The 19,844-nt window shown below is 39.7% G+C and overlaps 1 protein-coding gene across 2 annotated transcripts in view; it reads left to right on the forward strand.

Annotated features, from left to right (window-relative positions):
* PLS3 (plastin 3) overlaps window positions 1–19,844 on the forward strand; it is a 90,477-nt gene that overhangs the window by 67,658 nt on the left and 2,975 nt on the right. Inside the window, exons 5-16 of one of the 2 annotated variants that reach the window (XM_018556708.1) lie at window positions 1,817–1,946; window positions 2,982–3,114; window positions 3,861–3,942; window positions 6,189–6,354; window positions 7,257–7,399; window positions 10,369–10,395; window positions 13,438–13,533; window positions 14,324–14,519; window positions 16,548–16,626; window positions 18,409–18,523; window positions 18,622–18,755; window positions 19,468–19,591. In XM_018556708.1, the coding sequence (XP_018412210.1) occupies window positions 1,817–1,946; window positions 2,982–3,114; window positions 3,861–3,942; window positions 6,189–6,354; window positions 7,257–7,399; window positions 10,369–10,395; window positions 13,438–13,533; window positions 14,324–14,519; window positions 16,548–16,626; window positions 18,409–18,523; window positions 18,622–18,755; window positions 19,468–19,591 (1,425 nt within the window). The remainder of the gene's footprint in view (window positions 1–1,816; window positions 1,947–2,981; window positions 3,115–3,860; window positions 3,943–6,188; window positions 6,355–7,256; window positions 7,400–10,368; window positions 10,396–13,437; window positions 13,534–14,323; window positions 14,520–16,547; window positions 16,627–18,408; window positions 18,524–18,621; window positions 18,756–19,467; window positions 19,592–19,844) is intronic. The other variant, XM_018556709.1, reaches the window with a different exon arrangement.

The following is a 19,844-nucleotide window of genomic DNA, read 5'->3' on the forward strand; positions in this document are numbered from 1 at the left end:
TTCTTAAAAAAACCTTTTCCCGAACCAAAGGGGGGGGGGGGGGCGCTACAATTGCTGACCTGTCCCTCCGAAAATGATACTTTTCTGGCTGATCTGTCCCATAGTTGAAGTGATGAAGTGACTCAAAACAAGGAAATTCCGGCTTCACATGCTGCATGTTTGTGCCAGATTAGACCGGAGACAATCGGGCCTTTCACAGTTTTTGAAGGATATCATTGGCGAGCTCCATATTTTCTAGTTTGCTGACTGACGGACAAGCTTCGGGAGATGCATTGCATGAGATTGCTAGAGATCATGGCTGTTACAGCCCCTTTGCAAAGCCATGTTTCCACAGGTTACCCTTTAAAATTACTTTTGCCACATTTGATATTTTCTGCACACAAGATCCGTTAAAAAGGTCGGAGGACAAGAAATATGAGAAGGGATGGACAACACAGTAAATGTAACAGATGGAAACCAAACCTTTTTACTACTAGAAGCCAGTCTAAATATTTATTTTCCTTCCTGGCTTGAGTAAGCACCAATACACAGATTACTATATTCAGGGACCCCAACAACCGCACAGTAGGGGCCATATGTGACCTCTGGGCAGGCTCTAAGGCTTTTGACCCTTAGTCCACTAACCCTTCTCACTTTTGACCATAGTATTGGTTATTTATTACATAATAGTTAGCCACCAGCCACAGTGTACACTGTGATGGGCTTGTCCACACCAGTGATGGTAGAATGTGAGCATTTGCTGACTGTGATGGTTATTTGCTTGTGACCCTCATGGAATGTTCCCTGAACTGTGCAGCTTTTGTTTCTCTTGTTAAGCCTAGAGTAAAAACAAAGGCAAGCCATGCTTGTGTTTTTAGAGGCCCGTACATTGCCCTTGACATTAACCCTGTCCATTTTTTATTTGGTATTGGTATGGGTAACAGTGACTGTTACACAATTGTACAGCTGCAAAATCTGTGCCAGGATTCGTTATGCCATCTCAACATTAATTTCATCTTGGCAAATTACAAACTGGCACCTTTTCAAATCCAGGCAGCTCCGTACAAGACTAGTTTCCTTTTCACTTACACTTTTTGTATTTGAATTATTTCACAGCATATTTAAAGTATATTTCAAGTTTTAGTTCAGCTTTTGTCCCAGACAGGACATCTGTCCCAGACACACGCACTGAAGAAAAAAATCTCTGCAAGGCAAAGAGAAATTTCCTTTTAAGCAGTTGTAACCTAAGCAGGCCACCCATTTAAAGTATTTTGCTCACCTATTCTAGTGACTACTCTAAAATGTATTAGTGGTCAACAGGGCAAATCTAGAGTATCAATATCCCCAGCGGGAGCACAAACCACAAGATGTATTTGACAGGTTTACTAGCCCTTCACAACTGTATCCAAAACAAAAGTAGGGTGCAGAAATCGGGAAACTTCTTTTTTGTTTTGTTTTTTGTGTAACTTGAAAATGTGCAGCTGTTCAATTGCAGCAATGCAGGCCAGTGGGATCTAGCAAGCATTTCAGTGGATTAGGAGCTTTTCCTTAATAGTTGGGGACATTACTCAAGAAACATCTGTAGAAATGTTATAGTTGCAGTGTTTAATTTAAGTGCTTCCTTCTAACAAAATGAGACAAGACTCATCAAAATAGCTTTATATTCGCATGTGCCAAAAACAGGTTATGGTCCAGTACAGATTTCCTGGGTGGGCACAAATGCAAATTGTAAATTTAAGAAGCATAGTTTTTCACATGGAAATGAAGTGCCGGACAGTACACAAGTTATTTTCATATTTAAACGTCTGTTCAAACCATTTTTCTGTTTTCTTTGAAGCTTGTACAAGAACTGAAGAGCAGTGACATTGCCAAAACATTCCGGAAAGCAATCAACCGCAAAGAGGGAATATGTGCAATTGGAGGCACCTCAGAGTTGTCAAGTGAGGGGACCCAACACTCCTATTCAGGTAGACAGTACAGCAAGAAAGCCCGATAGGCAGATGAAATTTGTGCAGTTTTCCAAACTAGTGTGAAGACTAAAATGCCAGATATGGTTTTTTTTCTTTTTCTAAACGCAATTATTTTACTTGGAAACTTCCTAAAATACCTTTCTCACTGAATGTGCTTCCTCTTCTCTCACTCCACTGCTCTATGCTGGCATAGATGAGTACCACAAGTGTTCTCACACTTGTAATGCTCAAGAGGAGAGGGTTGTGCCTGTGGGTCATTTGTCATGCTTCTCATACAAATATGGACTGCCATGAAGTTTTTATCGTGACAACCATGGAGCAGTTTAAAGGGAACAGGCTGAAGAGCCAAGAGGTATTTGCTGTCAGAATGTATGCCTACTGCATATCATTTTAGCAAGCAGTAACTGTCATGCAGAGAAAAACGGCAAATAATCAGATGGTTGGTTTCTCAAACAATTTGTGCACCCTACAAGAGAAAACCGAGAGTCTTACAGTTTGAAAACAGCTCGTCTACTCTACCCCAAAAAAATTGACTGGAGTTCCACTTAAATTATTGTGTATCTAAAAATGCCCATATAATCTAATAAGCACATTATAAATAAATAAAAACAAAACCAATTTGTTCACATTGGTGATTTATACATATATATCTAGAGATCGATTAGATACAGATATCTATCGAGATATTATAGATTTTATATATTTATATATATATAATAGAATCACATTTTATCTGTGTGCCATGTCCAAATATGTGACTACTCTGCACGCGGTTGCTGAGTAAGGTATGATGCAATAACAGCTTTGCCAGCATAGTGTCTCAAAGCACATGTACCAAGACATTGCTTGATAAAGCTGTTAATAAATGTGCATATTAGCAACACTTAATTTGCAGGGGAGTTAACATGATTGTTTACATTTAATGGTTTTTTATTGATTCTGGAAGTTAAAACAATATACTTAGTTTTAATTAGATTGGATATGGTTTTGGGTGTTGTCTGTTGTTAATACAAGGCTTGTGGTCTATTTTAGAGGAGGAAAAATATGCCTTTGTCAACTGGATAAACAAAGCCTTAGAAAATGACCCAGACTGCAAACATGTCCTTCCCATGAATCCAAATGCCAAAGACTTATTCCGGGTACTTGGAGATGGCATTGTGCTTTGGTGAGTACTTGTGAAGAGCCTGGCCTTTGTTTATACTAAGAAGCAGCTTGATGGCAGTGCAGCTTGTCCCTAGAGAAATATTATCATAATTAATGTTCTAATGTATACTTTAATGGTTTAGAGGTTGTTTTGCGTTACATGACTGGGGGAAAAAAATGCTGCAGCTTGTGGTGTATTTGCCTATAAATGTTTTCATTGGGTTTAAGGAAAAGTGCTTTTAATCCCCATGAATTTCCAGCATGGAAGTGATTCTTCCCTGAGAACCAAAACTGTACTCATCACCCTTCTGCGCCTCTGCTGCCAATACTGATGTTGGGAGCAACTTTGCAGCGCTGGCATTTAATTTCCAAAAACTGGCAAATGACATAAATCAATTATCAGCTAAAATATTAGTAACAATTTCATGTGAAGCTGTAGACCTTTAAATATTTACATATTGGCAAACTGTAAATGAGCTTTAATGCCAAGCATTCACTGACTTCTCTAGTTGAAGGCATGTTGGAACAATTCATGTTCCAACTCAACAGAAATGCCCTTCTGTCAGCAGCTTCAATCATCCTGCTGCCCCTCCCAGAACACCTTCTCTATACTTGTATTAGAGATTAGAAGAAGCGTATGTAAATATTCATAGCCTGGGCACAGTTGCACTTTACAGCATAAATACTTACAGTAGCTATTTTGAAAGCCTATTTTTTTATGTGTATTGTCAAAGTATGATCTGAAATATTACCTTTCCTTGTTTCCAGTAAAATGATTAACTTGTCTGTACCTGACACTATTGATGAAAGGGCAATTAACAAGAAGAAACTAACTGCTTTTACCATCCAGGTGAGTTACAATGTAACATTAGCTTTTACATCTGTGCTCAAAGAATTAGCTGAGCACCAAATTGATATTGGAGTCATAAAGCTAATGGTCACTCAGTGAATCAGAGCCTCACATGAGATCAGTGTACAGTATCCATGCAGCCACCACCTTTGTATTAATCTCTGTATAACTCAGTCATATGATTCATCATAGTTCTAGATTTAAAAAAGAAATATCCATCCTGTATAGTTGTGTACAACAGTCAGCACTTTTTTAGTTTGCTTGTCTCAGTTTCTTGTAGTTTTTGGTTGGTAGCCACTGGTTGACTGTTTTATAATGGGTAGAATCAAAGCATGACTCGATATCCTAGACGAGGGGAAAGGTAACATGTTGCTTTTTGGCCCATCCTTGAAGTGACAGAAGTGGTTCCCTGCCCCAATATAGAGAAAATTTGTCTTGCTAGCCAAGTTTCTCTGAGTAAAGTCTATATCCAACAACAAATTTTCTCAAACGTTAGATACAATCTCATTTTGTACAGTTGTGTCACTAGATTACAGGTCCCCATTTGCAAGAATTCCCTTCACCTTCAACTGTAAAAAGTAGAAATTGCCCAAATGCTCCGATACTTAGCCAGATACCGGAACTTCCGGTCAGAGGGAGATTTCCTCTGACCCGCAGTGCCGTAAAGGAACATGGAGCCGGCTTCTCGGCCAATCAGGAAACCGGGCGGTGGGTAATGACCCGCCTCCCGGCTTCCAGATCGACCGGGAATCCAGCTCTATGCTGATTGGCTGGGAATCTGGCTTCCCAGCCAATCAGCATGGACCTGTCTTACCGGGCAATCAAGAAGCCGGTCGGTGGGTACTGACTGGTATCTGTGAATCTCTAGTTTGAATTCCTAAATTATTCTGTTCCAATGACAATGGTCACCTTGGCAAATAGAGGGGTGAATCTTCACAGCAGGGGCACAGACAGGAATAAAATACCAGCAGAGCTACTAATGCTTCCTAACACTATCTAAAGCTAGAAAAAAAGTCAAATGTTTTTAAAGGGTTAACTTGGTGCTAAGGTTAGGGGAAAGTATGGATTAAGTGTTAGGGTAAGGTTAAGAGTTAGAAAAAAGAAAAAGTGTACCTAGAGATCCACACCCCAGTCTAGTTTTGAGTTAATTAACTCAGCTTATTAACTCTCACTTGCAAAAGCAAAACGAAAATCCCCCTGCTGCTTACTGGAGACTAGTAAAAGAGAAAACGGTTTGTTCAACCAAGTGAGGTTTTGAACATAGTGCAGCTGAATAAGGGGGAGTCTGAGAGTTAATTGGCAATATAAAAGGCTAAATTTATTCAAAATACAAGACCACAAACCATAAACACATTAGTGGACTGCACAATTGATTCCCACTAACCCTACACCTTTAAAAATTATTGCAATAATCCATTCGTGCAAAACAACATTCAAGACCCTTTGGAGATTGTAGATCAACTTTGGTTAGGTAATCTAGCGGTTCTCAGTATTTGAGAAAACAGCGCTGGGAATAAAGTGAATAGTGCAAGATACAACGTATCAGGTGCCTGGGATTACTTAATTGCATTAATAATTTTCCCTCTAACTGCAGACATCTTTTTAAGTTTTGTCCAGTTGTAAATGAAGTCCCTGGGAACAGAACTTGGATCCTTATTAGTTCTTTCACTGGATCCCACAGATATCGCTAGGGAGAAAAAGCTTGATTGAAGAAATCTTGCTAGGACACTTTAAGAATATGAAAGTGGACCTGGGAACCGCTAGATTACCTAACCAAAGTCTATCTACAAGCTCCAAAAGGTCTTGAATGTTGTTTTGCACGAATGGATTATTGCAATAATTTTTAAAGGTGTAGGGTTAGTGGGAATCAATTGTGCAGTCCACTAATGTGTTTATGGTTTGTGGTCTTGTATTTTGAATACATTTAGCCTTTTATATTGCCAATTAACTCTCAGACTCCCCCTTATTCAGCTGCACTATGTTCAAAACCTCACTGTAAAAGGTTTTATTACAAAGCGAATATGAAGATTTGTAGTACATACACTACCTTGTCTACACCGTTGGCACTATTCAGTGATAAGTCGCTTCTTTTCATTTGGTTTCTTTTTTTTTTTTTTTTTTTTTTAGTTTCTAAATGAAATTGCATAGAAAATGGTTTAAACATGTGAAATGCGCCTTTCTGGATTTCCTTTTTATTATTTAACCGTAGTTAACTGTTTCCCACCACTCATATGTTCTCTCTGCAGGAAAATTTGAACTTGGCATTGAACTCGGCTTCTGCTATTGGCTGCCATGTGGTTAACATTGGAGCAGAAGACTTAAAGGCTGGAAAGCCTCACCTGGTCCTGGGGCTCCTGTGGCAGATTATTAAGATCGGTTTGTTTGCGGACATTGAGATCAGTAGAAATGAAGGTAAATTGCTGATAATAGTTCAGCCCACGAATACCTACCTGTTCTTGGGAGAAATGGATGGATAGATATTTTTGTATAGTCCTTTACTAGTTTAATTCATTCAATTGGCTTAAAGTGCAACTATACCTTTAAAGTAGTTGCACTTATGTGGTAGGCACCCCTTCCCCTGGCTCTCTCTCTTTGTCTTAAGTGCTGTGCAAACTATTGGCGCTATATAAATCCTGTATAATAATAATAATAATTAATTGTTCCTGGTCCAATAAGCTATCGCTCACCAGGATCAGAGAAAGGGGCAGTATAAGGTTGGAAGGGAAGGAAGGGAGTTGATGGTGCTACCACATAAGTGTAACTGCACCAAAGACTCAGTTACACTCAACTGGAAGTGGCTATCAATACTCTATTGTGGCAGGTGCCCTTTGAACTCCGGTTTAAGAAAAAACCTTTTCTATACTTCTTAAAGGCAGAGCTGTTTTGATATCTATTAACGTATTACATTTCTTTCCATGTTTTGAAATTTTGTTTTCATATGACCTAAAGCCTAGCAAGCCCCTTGATCTCTGGCTATCATGAGCATTGCAGGTGTTTATCATTAAAGACTGCAGGAAACTTTAAGTGACAGATAAGATGAGGAAGACTTGGAGGCAGAGCAGAGCTGAATGAGTAAAATTGCAATTCCATATACATTAATTTACAAGCTATGGACACAAAGAAACAGAGGCTAAGGGAATATAGTTACCCTTTGAAAGTAGGAGTATCTTTTTATAGCATTAGGTATAACTTTAGGACATCCAGCGCTACCCAGTAAAGATGTGGTAAGAAAGATAGAAATAAATGTGTGTGGGTGTGTATTTCTTATAGTAATAGGTTTACGATGCAGCTGATTTCTGTTATGTGCATTCCAGCCCTGGCTGCCTTGCTTCGTGATGGAGAGACCTTGGAGGATCTGATGAAATTGTCCCCTGAAGAGCTGCTGCTGAGATGGGCCAACTTCCATCTGGAGAACGCTGGCGGGCAGAAGATCAATAACTTTAGCTCAGACATTAAGGTACACACAGCTGAATATTGCTCACCGTCGCAAGCAGAGGGATTAGGCCTCTTTAATAATGCATGTTGTGTCTCTTTTGGGAAAGGCAGGCTTTACATTAAATGCATATTGAAGACAAATGAGGCATCAGTTTTATTTGAGTTATTCTGTGTGTCGTTTCTGAGCTTCATGTATTTTTCATCTCTTTTGTCTTGGGGATTATAACCTACATCAGTCTTTTACAACACTATCGTTAATAACAGAAGTGTGACAGTTTTATATATCAGAAGTTACATATATATCAGAAGTTACATCTCTCAAATAAAACTTTATCTAAGAACCTTGTCCTGTAATGTCAAAAGCAGTTATAAAATATGAGTATACACTATTGCAGAGGGAGAGCACCCTTCTCCCAGGTAGGGTTGGGATTGGAATCTTCCAGTCATATCATAGATCTCTTCTACTTCCAATACCAGTTCAGTGGGATTTGGATTTCCTGGTTTTGGGAAAGTGATCAATGCCTATGCTGCACATTGGAAGAGACCATTTGTAAGTTGGAATGTTGTTCCTTTTACTAGATGTATAATATATGGTTGTTGGATCCAGCCGTATGCTTTTTTTTAAAAAAGCGTGTGCGTTTCCCCCTTTTTTACATGATTTATTGCTTATTTATAGGGCTGTGGAAATTAAAGAATAATTTGTCATTTTTTAAACTTTTTGATCGATTAAAATTATTTTGAAAAACACTCACCTCTCCGCCGGCTTCCGGAAGTCCTGTCGGCGATCCGGTCTATGTTCTTGACGTCACCGGACTCCTCCCCCTTCCCCAAGTGGCTCCGTTGGCTAACGAAGGGAAGGGGGGAGGAGTCCGGTGACGCCGATGTCTTCGTTAGCCGACAGAGCCACATGGGCCAGTGAGTTTGCCCAAGAAACTTTCTGCACGAGCACCAGCCAAGGCATTGGCCTATACACATACAGCACAGCAATGAAGTAATAAAATGAACTAGGATCACACTAATCCAGCATGTTATTATTCTGAGTTGCCCCACTCAAGCGGCGGCCATGTTGAGTGGGGCACATGAGATTAATATCGTGCTGGATTAGTGTGATCCTAGTTCATTTTATTACTTCATTGCTGTGCTGTATGTGTATAGGCCAATATAGTTGGATCTGTATGTGCATTATAATTGAAATTAATCGATTAATTGATTTAAAAAAATTTCTATTAGTCGAACACGAAAATTTTAATCATTACCAACCCTACTTATTTAGAATAGATGGGTATAATGCAGAGGAATGCTTAATTCCTCTGTCCAATGGCTGCTTCTGGTTTTCCTCTATCCTACTCCAGCCCCTGGAATGTGGGCGGGCCCTTGATTACTTCACACACAATGCAGAACCGGCAGTGGCCACTGGTCCTCAATTATACATGATGGTATTGGTGAGGGGAAAACCACATGACGGGAGAAGAAACGTGACTTTGTAGAAGCAGTCATTTATACTAGAGCCTCTGGGGAGGAAGTCTGCGGGACCAAGGAATAAGACAAATGGTTCTCTATATTATATGACCATTTAGACTAAACAAGCATTAGATTCATAATTTATGGAGGAAAAAGGGGGGGTGGGGGGTTGGGGAGTGATAGCTGACTGGAGTTTACCATATAGGTGTGTTGCTTTTTCTTATTTTTATTGGTGGATGGTGGCCTTTGTTTTTTTTTTTTTTTTAAGTTAATCTATTAATTTGATATCTTGACATAAGGCATTGAATAAGCTAGCTGATCTGTCAGGTTGAAGATCTGCTCCTTTAAACCCTAGCACTCTAGCCATATTGATAACACACATATGTGAGACCCCTGCTGTGTTACTACCAACCCATTTGCCCTTTCCTTTAGGCTGGGTTCACACCTAGGTGTATCGAATATGCGCGTTTGTCGATTTGCGGTTAAAAAAAACGCACAACAAACACGCGTTTACGAGTGCTACCTGGCTGTATCCCAATGGATACACGCGGCAAATACGCCCCAAAGAAGCTCCTGTACTTCTTTGGGCGTAGGGCGTTTTGCAGCGCGTTCCTACGCGCTGTAAAACGCCCAGGTGGGAACCATGCCCATAGGCAATCATTGGTTTTCACATTTTGAGCGTTTTACAGAGCCTAGGAACGCGCTGTAAAAAGCCCAGGTGTGAATCAGGCCTTTGGGTTGTGCTCCTGAGGGAGTTGGAGGATGGGTCTCCTATACAGCTCCCTAGCTGTAGTAAAGCACTAAGGAAGTTGTATGGACACCTTAGACCTCATGCAGGGCCCATTCATACCATTGTGGTATGCCAACACATTTGCATACACGCGCATTCACATGCGTTGCATTAATGCAGCCTAGTCAACCCACCAAAAAGGGGTACATGTACCATTTCTGGCAGCCAACTGCACAACAAAACATCGCTCAGCAAGTTGCATTGTCATTCAGAATGATTGTCACTGCAATTAATAAATGCATGTAGTGCGCATTCAACACAGTAGTGTGGTACATTGCACTAGCAGCTATGTTAATAAATGGTGGTATTCACTAACATAAATAGCTGTGTGCAATGCAACATTTAATAATATTACACTTCTTTTATTACACCACACATCAAAAATAGCTACTGTTGGCTTGAATGAGGTGTTACCTGTTCACCACTATATAAAAAAATTATAAACACACCCAACACCTTCTTAAAAATAACACATCTTTCCAGCCTCATTCATCAATATATTAAAAAGGGTTGAAAAGGTAATCTAATGTGCATCGTCTCCATATGTGCCAGTGTTATTACAGTTATGCTGTATCACATTTATTCAGCGTTAATGTATATTATCCTAATACGAATATATACATTTCCAGAGTGACTGGAGTACTGTCTGTTTTGATTTAACCAATTGATCTGTCTTTCCTCTCATGCATCAAATGGATTCTTGCTGCTGTCTCTTCACTTCCTCCTCCTTCTCTCTGCAGCTAATTGACTTTGGTAACTCTGTTAAGGTATATTATGCACAAATGGCTTTTAACTGACTAATGATAGGAAGCCTTGGTATTATTGATACTGATCTGTGTGTGTACAGTATATTGAAGGGCTGTAGTACAGACTATTTGATTTCTCCACAGATGATCATTGCCAAAAATGTCAGTCTGTATCCAATCGGGCAGGCACTTACATTACATAATTGTTGGTAGGTCTAAAGGAGGTTGTAGGGTTGGATTGTAGCATGTGTGGTGAGCTGAAGGGCAGTGTCTGAAATGTTAGAGCCCAATTACATCTTTGTGGTGCAATAAACACTTATACTGTTATGGAAGCTTATTCATTTGAGTGGGCATTCTAAGACCCCAAAACAAGCAAAAATGTGCATGCACTAATTTTAACAATGCAGTGCACCACAACACATGGCAGTGTATTCATTTGTTTTGTGGTGTGCTAAATGGCATGACCGCACCCAAATGTGCATAACATGCAATGCCATGTGGTATGGTAATGCCCTTTTAATGCAACTGTGTGAATCCCCGAGCATAATGCTCATACAGGACATGTCAGCTTGGAGGCTGTAGACTAGGTCTCAAGTCTTTATGCACTGTACATTCAGCAAGCGAGGCTAACTCCCATTTATGCCTACACCCAAGGGAGGTTTATGAATACCACCTCAACACTATTATAGTATTGATGGGTTGCAAAGGTTTTTCTTTTCTGCTCACTGTAGAAGGAAGTTGTCTAGGAGGGGTTGGCCTATATTGCATTCATATTTCTGGATGTGTTGATAATGTGGGGCACTACAATGGTCACTTCTAACCTATATATGGATTTATTTTATAATTAGGTGCACAGATAAATCATGTACTGTAGCCTACAGCAACCAATCAAATTGGCTTTCATTGGTCGGACTCCTTAAACTGCCAAAAGCTGGTTGGTCAGCAAGGTGTAATGTTAATTATCCTTTGCACCACAGGCCACATACACAATGTGTGTGATGTAAGAAAAGATTGTGGTGCCCCATACCAGGCATTGAGGTTCCAGCCTGTACTAAGCACATGTCCTTTGGCAAGTGAAAAAAAATGTGGGTGTCTAGAGGACAAAGTGGTTCTTATTTTAGACGGTGTGTTTTAAATGAATTCTGTTGCTGTAAACCAAGCCCCATAATGCAGTGATGCTCACCTACAAGTTGAGTAAACCTAACAGGTCATGTTTTCCGGATTTCTCTTAGTGGCAGCTACTATGGTCATTATTAATCTGGAAAACGATTCACTCTACTATGCTAAGTCATGGAGAACCTGAAAAAAATGACCTGTTGGGAGTGCCTGAAGATTAAAGGCTGTGTTTTACAAATGGGCATACATAAGTAGTTTGGTGTGAAACATTGATGGTGCCAGGGCTTTTGTCCTAGACTCTGCTGTGGTCATGATGTATTAGAAGGAACATGTAATCACATGTTGGAAAATCTCTGTACAATAATATGCACTTCCCAAAAACACTCATTATCGCTCAGGCGTTAACTTTATTCTGTAATATTCTAATCCCATCCCCACAATATAATGGAGATGAAGAAAGAGAGATATATATATATATATATATATGTGTTTGAAGTCCAGCCTGGGTGAAGACCATGGCTCGCTCCCTCCCTCCCTCCCTCCATACAGAGGAGTGAGTGAACAATGTCACCTAGGGGGGGGGAGGGTTATTTGCCTGAAAATAAGAAAATGAATGCAGCCACCACATCTAAGGACTGCTATACTGCAATATATTACATTTTTGTTTTAGGGTTAAGGCACACTTTAAGATATGTTTCTTCCAGCTTGGCTGATGCGCTTCAGTTCATTGTCAGTAAGATTAATGCATCCTCTGTTCTTATTATATTAAAGCTTAAACGTCAGTGGTGTTATCGGGCCAGAATGAAGCTCTGCCACTTGATGGCTGCAAGGGTGTAGCCGGATGAATCACTTAAGTAATAAAAAGAAAAAAATTTGATGAGCAGACTCTATTCTTACTCTGTGTGCACATTGGCACACTGCACTTCACTTGCACTGTGTTTTAAACTGACAATTCTTTTTTTTTTTTATTACTGTGGGACTCCAGCCATAACCTTTTCTCTAGTTATATAAGGAGTGGAGAAGGTTTAGAACCTCTGAGTTTTTTTATTGTCTTCCCTGTTCGGGAAAACGTTCCTTACCTTCTATAAAAGACGCAAGAAGTGGGAGGAGTTAACACTTAACAGACGGCAATAAAACACTGAGATTTTAACCTTTCCCTACCCAAAACAAGCAAAAAACATTTACCTGGAGTTCCACTTTAAAGAAAACCTGTCATGAAACATACATGGAAGTTTCAATTGCTGAATTTACTTGAAATTTGAGTTTCCTGGCTGTAATGCTGAGCCTTTAGCTTCAATACATTGGGCCACTGGCCTGTCACAAGTACGCAGATGAGGACTTCTGTATAACAGCCAGTCAACTAGCATTTTCACAATAAGGAAAAAAATTGTCAGCCCCCATATTTCTTTCATAATAGGTTTACTTGAAACAATTCTATAAATATATGCTCTAATTTTGTTGTCCTACCAAACTCATCACAACCACCAATGTGCATGAATTGCTCACGATTTTCCATCAGTGTGTTTTGTACTCTGCAAAATGCTCACTTTGACTGGCACTGTTAACCTTTTGAATAACAATTTGTACCAATTGCATACTGGCCAGCAGTTCCAAATTGTATGCGGGATTCCTGTGTTTTGGAGTTGGTGGAGTTTCATGTGGCGGTGGGTGAAGCTCAGCTGCAACTTAGTACATTAGGAGTGGTTAGGGTGGCTTGGGGGAGCAGCCAAAATTGTGCCAAAATTTGACACTGGAATGGTGGCAAGTATGCAAATAGAATTAATCAGTGAGAACTAAGTTTTTTTTTTTTTTATCACCTTCTTTAGTATCACAAACACATAAAAACATATAGAAGGCACTACATTATCTATATTGCCACCATAAAAAGATACTGCATTGTGTTCTGCAGTTTACCATTTATTAAAACTGTTCTTTTTCAACCACCAGGATTCCAGAGCCTATTTCCATCTGCTCAACCAGATTGCACCCAAAGGACAAAAGGAAGGTCAAGAGAAAATTGACATCAACATGTGTGGGTTCAGTGTAAGTATTTCCAAACCCCAGGTTTGTACCCATTTGCAGGGTCGTGCAGATTATCTGCATAGAAAACCTGTTTTTGAGGTTCCCTGATAAATCTGTATGTACTGTGCCAGGTGAATAATTTTTCATTTCAAAATTAACAATTGAGTAAGAAATTGTCAAATTGCAGTAAGTCAGGCTGTCAAGAAGAAATCTTGAATGGACCGATTTGTAATACTGCAGTTTAGCATGAAAATCAAGCCAATAAAAGTTTAGTCTCCTGCAGTTATCCCAGTATGTAGGGCTTTAATTTCTACACTCTTAATCAATTCCATTGGGCTGCTGACATCCCACTAAGATGGCAGGGCCCAGCAGCAGTCTCTGGGTATTTGGATGTCTATGTGCTAAATGCCCATATCTCCTGGGAAGGTTTGTATTAAAATGAATGGTTTGAGGACAGAGTGTCTTTAAAGATCACTCTAGGATAACTCTAAGCCCCATTGCCATAATACAGGTTTCTGCAATCTTCTCGTCCATGACAATGGGACCCTCATCCCACCACTGTTTTTTTTATTTAATGAATGAAATTGGTCTCAACAGCCGAAACTAATCATACATTTTCACTATACCTTAACTTGCTGCAATTTAGATAAGAGAGCCTGAGGTGGTGCGGGGAATTCTAAATTTATGGTTTATAGAAAACTAAGGGCTTGGCGGTGCAGAAGTAAGGGGAATTATTGTCAGATTGTGGATTGTAAATATTTGCTGTATTTGTTGTTGTAGGAGTACTGTCTTTTTTAATTTGCCCCAACAGGAAAAGGATGATTTGAAGAGAGCCGAGCACATGCTCCAACAGGCAGACCGACTTGGCTGCAGACAGTTTGTTACCCCCGCTGATGTCGTGAGTGGAAATCCAAAATTAAACTTGGCTTTTGTGGCTAATCTGTTTAATAAATATCCAGCACTTACAAAACCAGAAAACCAAGATATCGACTGGACACTCCTTGAAGGTGAGTCATTCTCCATCCCTAATCCTGTCTAGTTATGAAGCAGATATCTGTAGATACTGTATATTTATAGGATACACACAGAATATTGGGATTGGGGGATGAGGTTATTGTCTTCTCAGGAAGCAGGGTGAGGAGTAATGACCTGGTTTGTCTTATGTGGCGTGCTATGTACCAGAACATTGACTATTCTCACAGGAACTGTTGCGTTCATCCTGTATTTGCTTTCACTGAAAGAAAATAAAACTGCTATGCTAATAAAAATGGCACCTTACTTTTTTGCTTATAAGAATCTGGGTTTTTGTTTTGGTTTAATCTTTATGCTAGTGAACACCTAATATTTGTACTTTCCCTCATCTTACTAGTCCCTACCTCTTTGCTGGAACCTTCTCTCTTGTAACCCCTTCCTTATTGCCCCATAGTAACTGAGTGCTCTGTGCTGCAAGGTCCTGTATCTGGAGACTCCCCCAGGACAGAGCTGTGTAGCAAAGTTTCTGACTATCGCAGGGATGCTACTCATGCCCTGGTCTTAGTCATTTGACATCATATATCACATGACCCAAGTGCAGGTAATGCATAGGGCAATCGGCAGCTTTTCAACACATTTTATTAGAACACCTCTTTGCTGGTTGTGTTAGTAAGGGGTAGAAAAAGGGTCAGTGGGTCTGCTGTTCCTATGGCTTTGCCTGTCTTAGTGCCTTCTGTACTTTTGTCCCACACATTTTGGTTAAGACTTTTTTTTTACTAGACAAATATAAAAAAGCTAAGAGTACAGACTTGGGCTCTTTACACTATGTTCAGTTTGTGAAGCGTTAAATAATACTCTCTACATACCCTGCAATGAACTTCATGACAAACTGAGCAAATTTAAATTGAACGGCCATGGCGTATTAGTACATCAAACAAAGCCTGTCCTTCAAACAGTTAACCCCATCAATGTGCACCATCTACTGGTAACAGTATATACTGCGTGTTACATTTTCATAGTATTTGATTTGGCTTTTAGATATGGTTTTATGTATTTATGAAATATGAAGTCATTAAACCAAATGAAAGACCAAATACCCTCTTGTCCGACATTCATTCTATGATGCAGGTGGAAAAATTGGTACAAGAGAGGGCTTTAAAAATAGAGGGTTGGCAGAGTGATGGTAAGATGTAATTCTTGACCATTGTACACAGTCATCAGAGCAGTGCACAGTCACCAACTATGACACATGTACAGTGCTTTTATTAATGCCATAACCTACATAAACAGTTATACTACATATTTAGAAAATGGTCTCATAATTATCCTGCAAAAAGTTTACAGAACCATTGTTCTGTACCATTCCTTTTGTTTGTTTATATGTCGCTGGGTAACATATAGGTTTGTAACCAAGATTATTTGTCCCTCCACCACCCTCCCACCTACTTTGCTACGGGCATCCAGCTTTTAATTTAAGCTGAACACCGGCAAGTTTAAAATGTTCAGATATAATCTGTGAATTTTAGTAGGTGTATTTAAATAAACTAGCAGGGCTCTAAGTGAGAAAAGGAGGGGCAGGCACCGAACTGGCTCTGCTGCAATGCACAGTGCTATCAGTCTTAGCACCGGGGTCATGCTTACAGGAGCACAGGGTAACTAAGTTGGTGACCCATGGCTGATGGTGTGGGACATGTCTTGGACTCAACGTTCTAAGGCCTGTCTCTGCCAGGTGCCTGAATTAAAGACTGGCCAAACAGAATTAAAGGTTGTTTGGCAATACAGTGCTCACGTGTATTTTGTTTGTGCTATCTTCTTTTCAGGTTTAATAGATGGATCTGCATTCAGCATTGTACCTGGTGTAAGGTTATATCCAACTTTTAATGTTATGGGCTGAAGAATAAAAACCTAATTACAATATTCCATCTTCATCATTCTGCAAGTAGCAAATATTTTGTTTTCATTTACAGTTGGAAAAAACATAATTGCTTGGCATGCTTCATTGGACTGCATTTTGGCAAAATGTGTCTTTTAAACAAACTTTTAATATATTGTTATATTTTTAGGGGAAACTCGAGAGGAAAGAACATTCCGCAACTGGATGAACTCGCTTGGAGTAAATCCTCATGTGAACCACATGTACAAGTATGTATCTGTTTAGAATGAACAACTTAGACACTGTACAAGTTCATGTAGATCTATTGCTTTAAAATGATTTTTAAATGAGTAGCTCCACCTATAATGGTTTGTTCAATTCAATGTTTAAGTAGGCAGGCTTTCACGTGCTGCCAGGCTGTTGAAAATGTCCAGAAGCAAAGCTTAAACATTTCCTATAACTTCTATTGATACCTTGAAAGGCCCATTGAGCTGTATGCTGTGCTAATTTTTCAGCGGAGAATCCAGCAGATGGCACTTCAGCAGTTATGGTATGGGCCTCCTGCTGGATTCTTCAAAGACCTAAAATAAATGGCTCCTTAGGGTTTAGTGATCCCGCAATACAGTGTAAGCCTTAGCAGAACCTACCAGTTCCACTGGGGGCGGGGTCGGGGGGTCACTGGGTGCCAGATTTAATATTCTGGTAGGGATTGTACTTTGTTTTGGGTGGTGTATAAATGTTGTAGATGGTGTTCCTTTTTATAGAGATGTTTGCATTAGGGTTGGATTTGAAACAAGTATAACTGGCATTATTAACCTAATTTATCAGTGTATCAGCAAGAACTGCTGTTGTCACCCACAGCAGACAATTGCTTTCTTCCCATTATTCTCCTACTGTGCTACCGAACAGTTTGTAATGGATTTATGGTGTGCCGTAGGAGCGGTTTCAGCTTAACCAAACAGTCCAAACTATTATTGATCAATCGCATCATAATTTTGGGAAGTGCAACGTTTCAAGGCTATACAGGAGCATATCGTCAGGTAGGGGATAAGTGCAAGGCGCAGTGAGCAGACCTTTAAAGTGATCATCCACCAGTGAGAAAACCCTCAAAAAAGAGGCTACTGCCTGACATGTCATAATGACAACATAAACCCACCAGAATTATGCATGATATGATTTTATTATGTCAGGTCAGGTAGCCTCTCGTGAAGTTTTCTGATTGGTGGATGTTCACTTAAAATATTTATTACACCTTGTACTTCTGACATGCCTGATGATGAAGTCCTATGTGGCCACGAAACGATGCACTTGCACAAATTGTGATCTCTTTTAGTAAATGTTTGGACTGTTTGTCTCCATGGAGACAAACAGTCCAAACTGTTTGTTTCCATGGAGTGCTGGTGACATACTGTATGTTCTTGTACATGCTGGTACCAGTTAACCTGCTGGCTGATGCCTCAGTACCACCTTACCCCAAGCCTTGCCCCGTATACTGAGTGACAGAACATTTTAGTAACACATTTGGACAAATAAAACCCTATTTATGCCTTTTTGTGAACTTTGAATGTCTGCACTGTTTTAATTCGGTTTTGTTTTTAGTCATAGAGTACTATTTTGGCCACTGGAATGTTCATGCATTTTAAGGTCTGGTTTTTTTCTGAGCGGATCTAGTTGCGCGCAAATGCGTAAAACACACATTTCCATGCAAGTCAATAGTGACTATTCACAACTTAGCGTTGCGTCACACTTAGGAAACCGTGCAAAAAGATGCAGGAGCTATTTTCATGCGGATGTCGCACGATTTTGGTCCCATAGACATCTCTCTGCTGGGAGAAACACGTGTTTTTAAAAGCAAAACTGCAAAATCACGTAGAAAAAAATTCTGAAAACATCTAGGTGTGCACCAGGCCTTATACTTTTACATATTCTAAAGGAAGGACAATGTTTGCATGTCACTTTTACTTTTTTATGGTCGAATATTTAGCAGTACGATGCCACACTATGGCATTAAGATTTCTTATAACAGTTGGTTTCTTTTTTAAAATTTCCAGTGACCTACAAGACTCTCTGGTAATTTTACAATTATACGAAAAGATTAAGGTTCCTGTTGACTGGAGTAAAGTAAACAAGCCCCCATATCCTAAACTTGGAGCAAACATGAAAAAGGTAATGACAGCCAAAGATCTGTTCTTGTAAATGTGAATAAGAAACAACACAAGCGCCAGTCATTGGTTTTATCTAATATGCTTTCTTTACTCTTTCAGCTTGAGAACTGTAACTATGCAGTGGACCTGGGGAAAAATACTGCTAAATTCTCATTAGTGGGTATCGGAGGGCAGGACCTGAATGATGGAAACTCGACTCTCACACTTGCAGTAGTCTGGCAACTCATGAGAAAGTGAGTGAAGCACTTTATGAGCAGTAGCAACTGACTGACTGACTTGAATGTAAAACTGGCATTATTCACACAAAATAATGTCCTTTATTAGATTACATTATTTAAAGAAGATCTAGCTGGGCATATATGTTCTTAACCCTTGCAGTGGGGCTAACCTCTGCCCTGCAAGGGTTGAATGCTCATTTTCATCTAGAGACAAAAATAAAAAATGTATACTCACCTTAACCTCTGAGATGGTTGGCTGCTAGACTGGTCCCTGCTACCTCTCTCCTCCCCTGCTCCAGTGGTCTAAGGTCCTGTAAGTCATCACAATCTATATAGTGTATAGGACGTGAGAATGCTGAGGGACATTCCATCGCCAGAGAAGGAAGAGTGGGGCTGCAGGGGACTGGTTTATCAGCCAGCTAGTTCTGAGGTTAAGGAGAGTATACATTTTTTATTTTTTTCCCTCTAGTTGAAAACCAGGACTTAACCCTTGCAATGCAGGTGTTGCTCCACTGCAAGGGATAATATTTATATATCATATAACTTTATTGCAATGCCTCAAAGCAATGCTGCACCTCTCCACTCTGTTGTGGTGTGAACAGGACACACAATTTGTTTTGTGTGTGTTTTTGCGGAGACCTATATTGCTCACCTGCAGAGAAAGGCAGATCTTCGCATATAGCATGAACAAGTCCTAAGATGTAATTGTCCCACGTATGTTCCCTAGGTATACATTCAACATGCTGGAGGGTCTGGGCGAAGGTGCCAAGGTAAACGATGACATTATTGTTAACTGGGTGAACACAACTTTGGCTGAAGCTGGGAAGACATCATCTGTTGCGAATTTTAAGGTATTCCTACATTAAAATTATAAGACATAACCTGGAGATGTAGTTCCGGTTACTTGAATATTTGATGTAGGATTGGTTGTGGTGTTCTCCTGCTTTAATAGGTAAACAAAATGTTCTACATTAAAAAGAACAGCTTATGTTGAATGTTCGGCTAAAGCTGAACTCCGGGCAAAATGATAATTACACAGGTTTAATACTTATAGAGGAAGGGTTTGTATTGTATATTAATATAAATACTATAAATGCCCTTGGG

Source organism: Nanorana parkeri, unplaced genomic scaffold (assembly GCF_000935625.1).
Source record: "Nanorana parkeri isolate BGI_ZX_2015 unplaced genomic scaffold, ASM93562v1 scaffold248, whole genome shotgun sequence".
Classification (NCBI taxonomy): Eukaryota; Metazoa; Chordata; class Amphibia; order Anura; family Dicroglossidae; genus Nanorana; species Nanorana parkeri.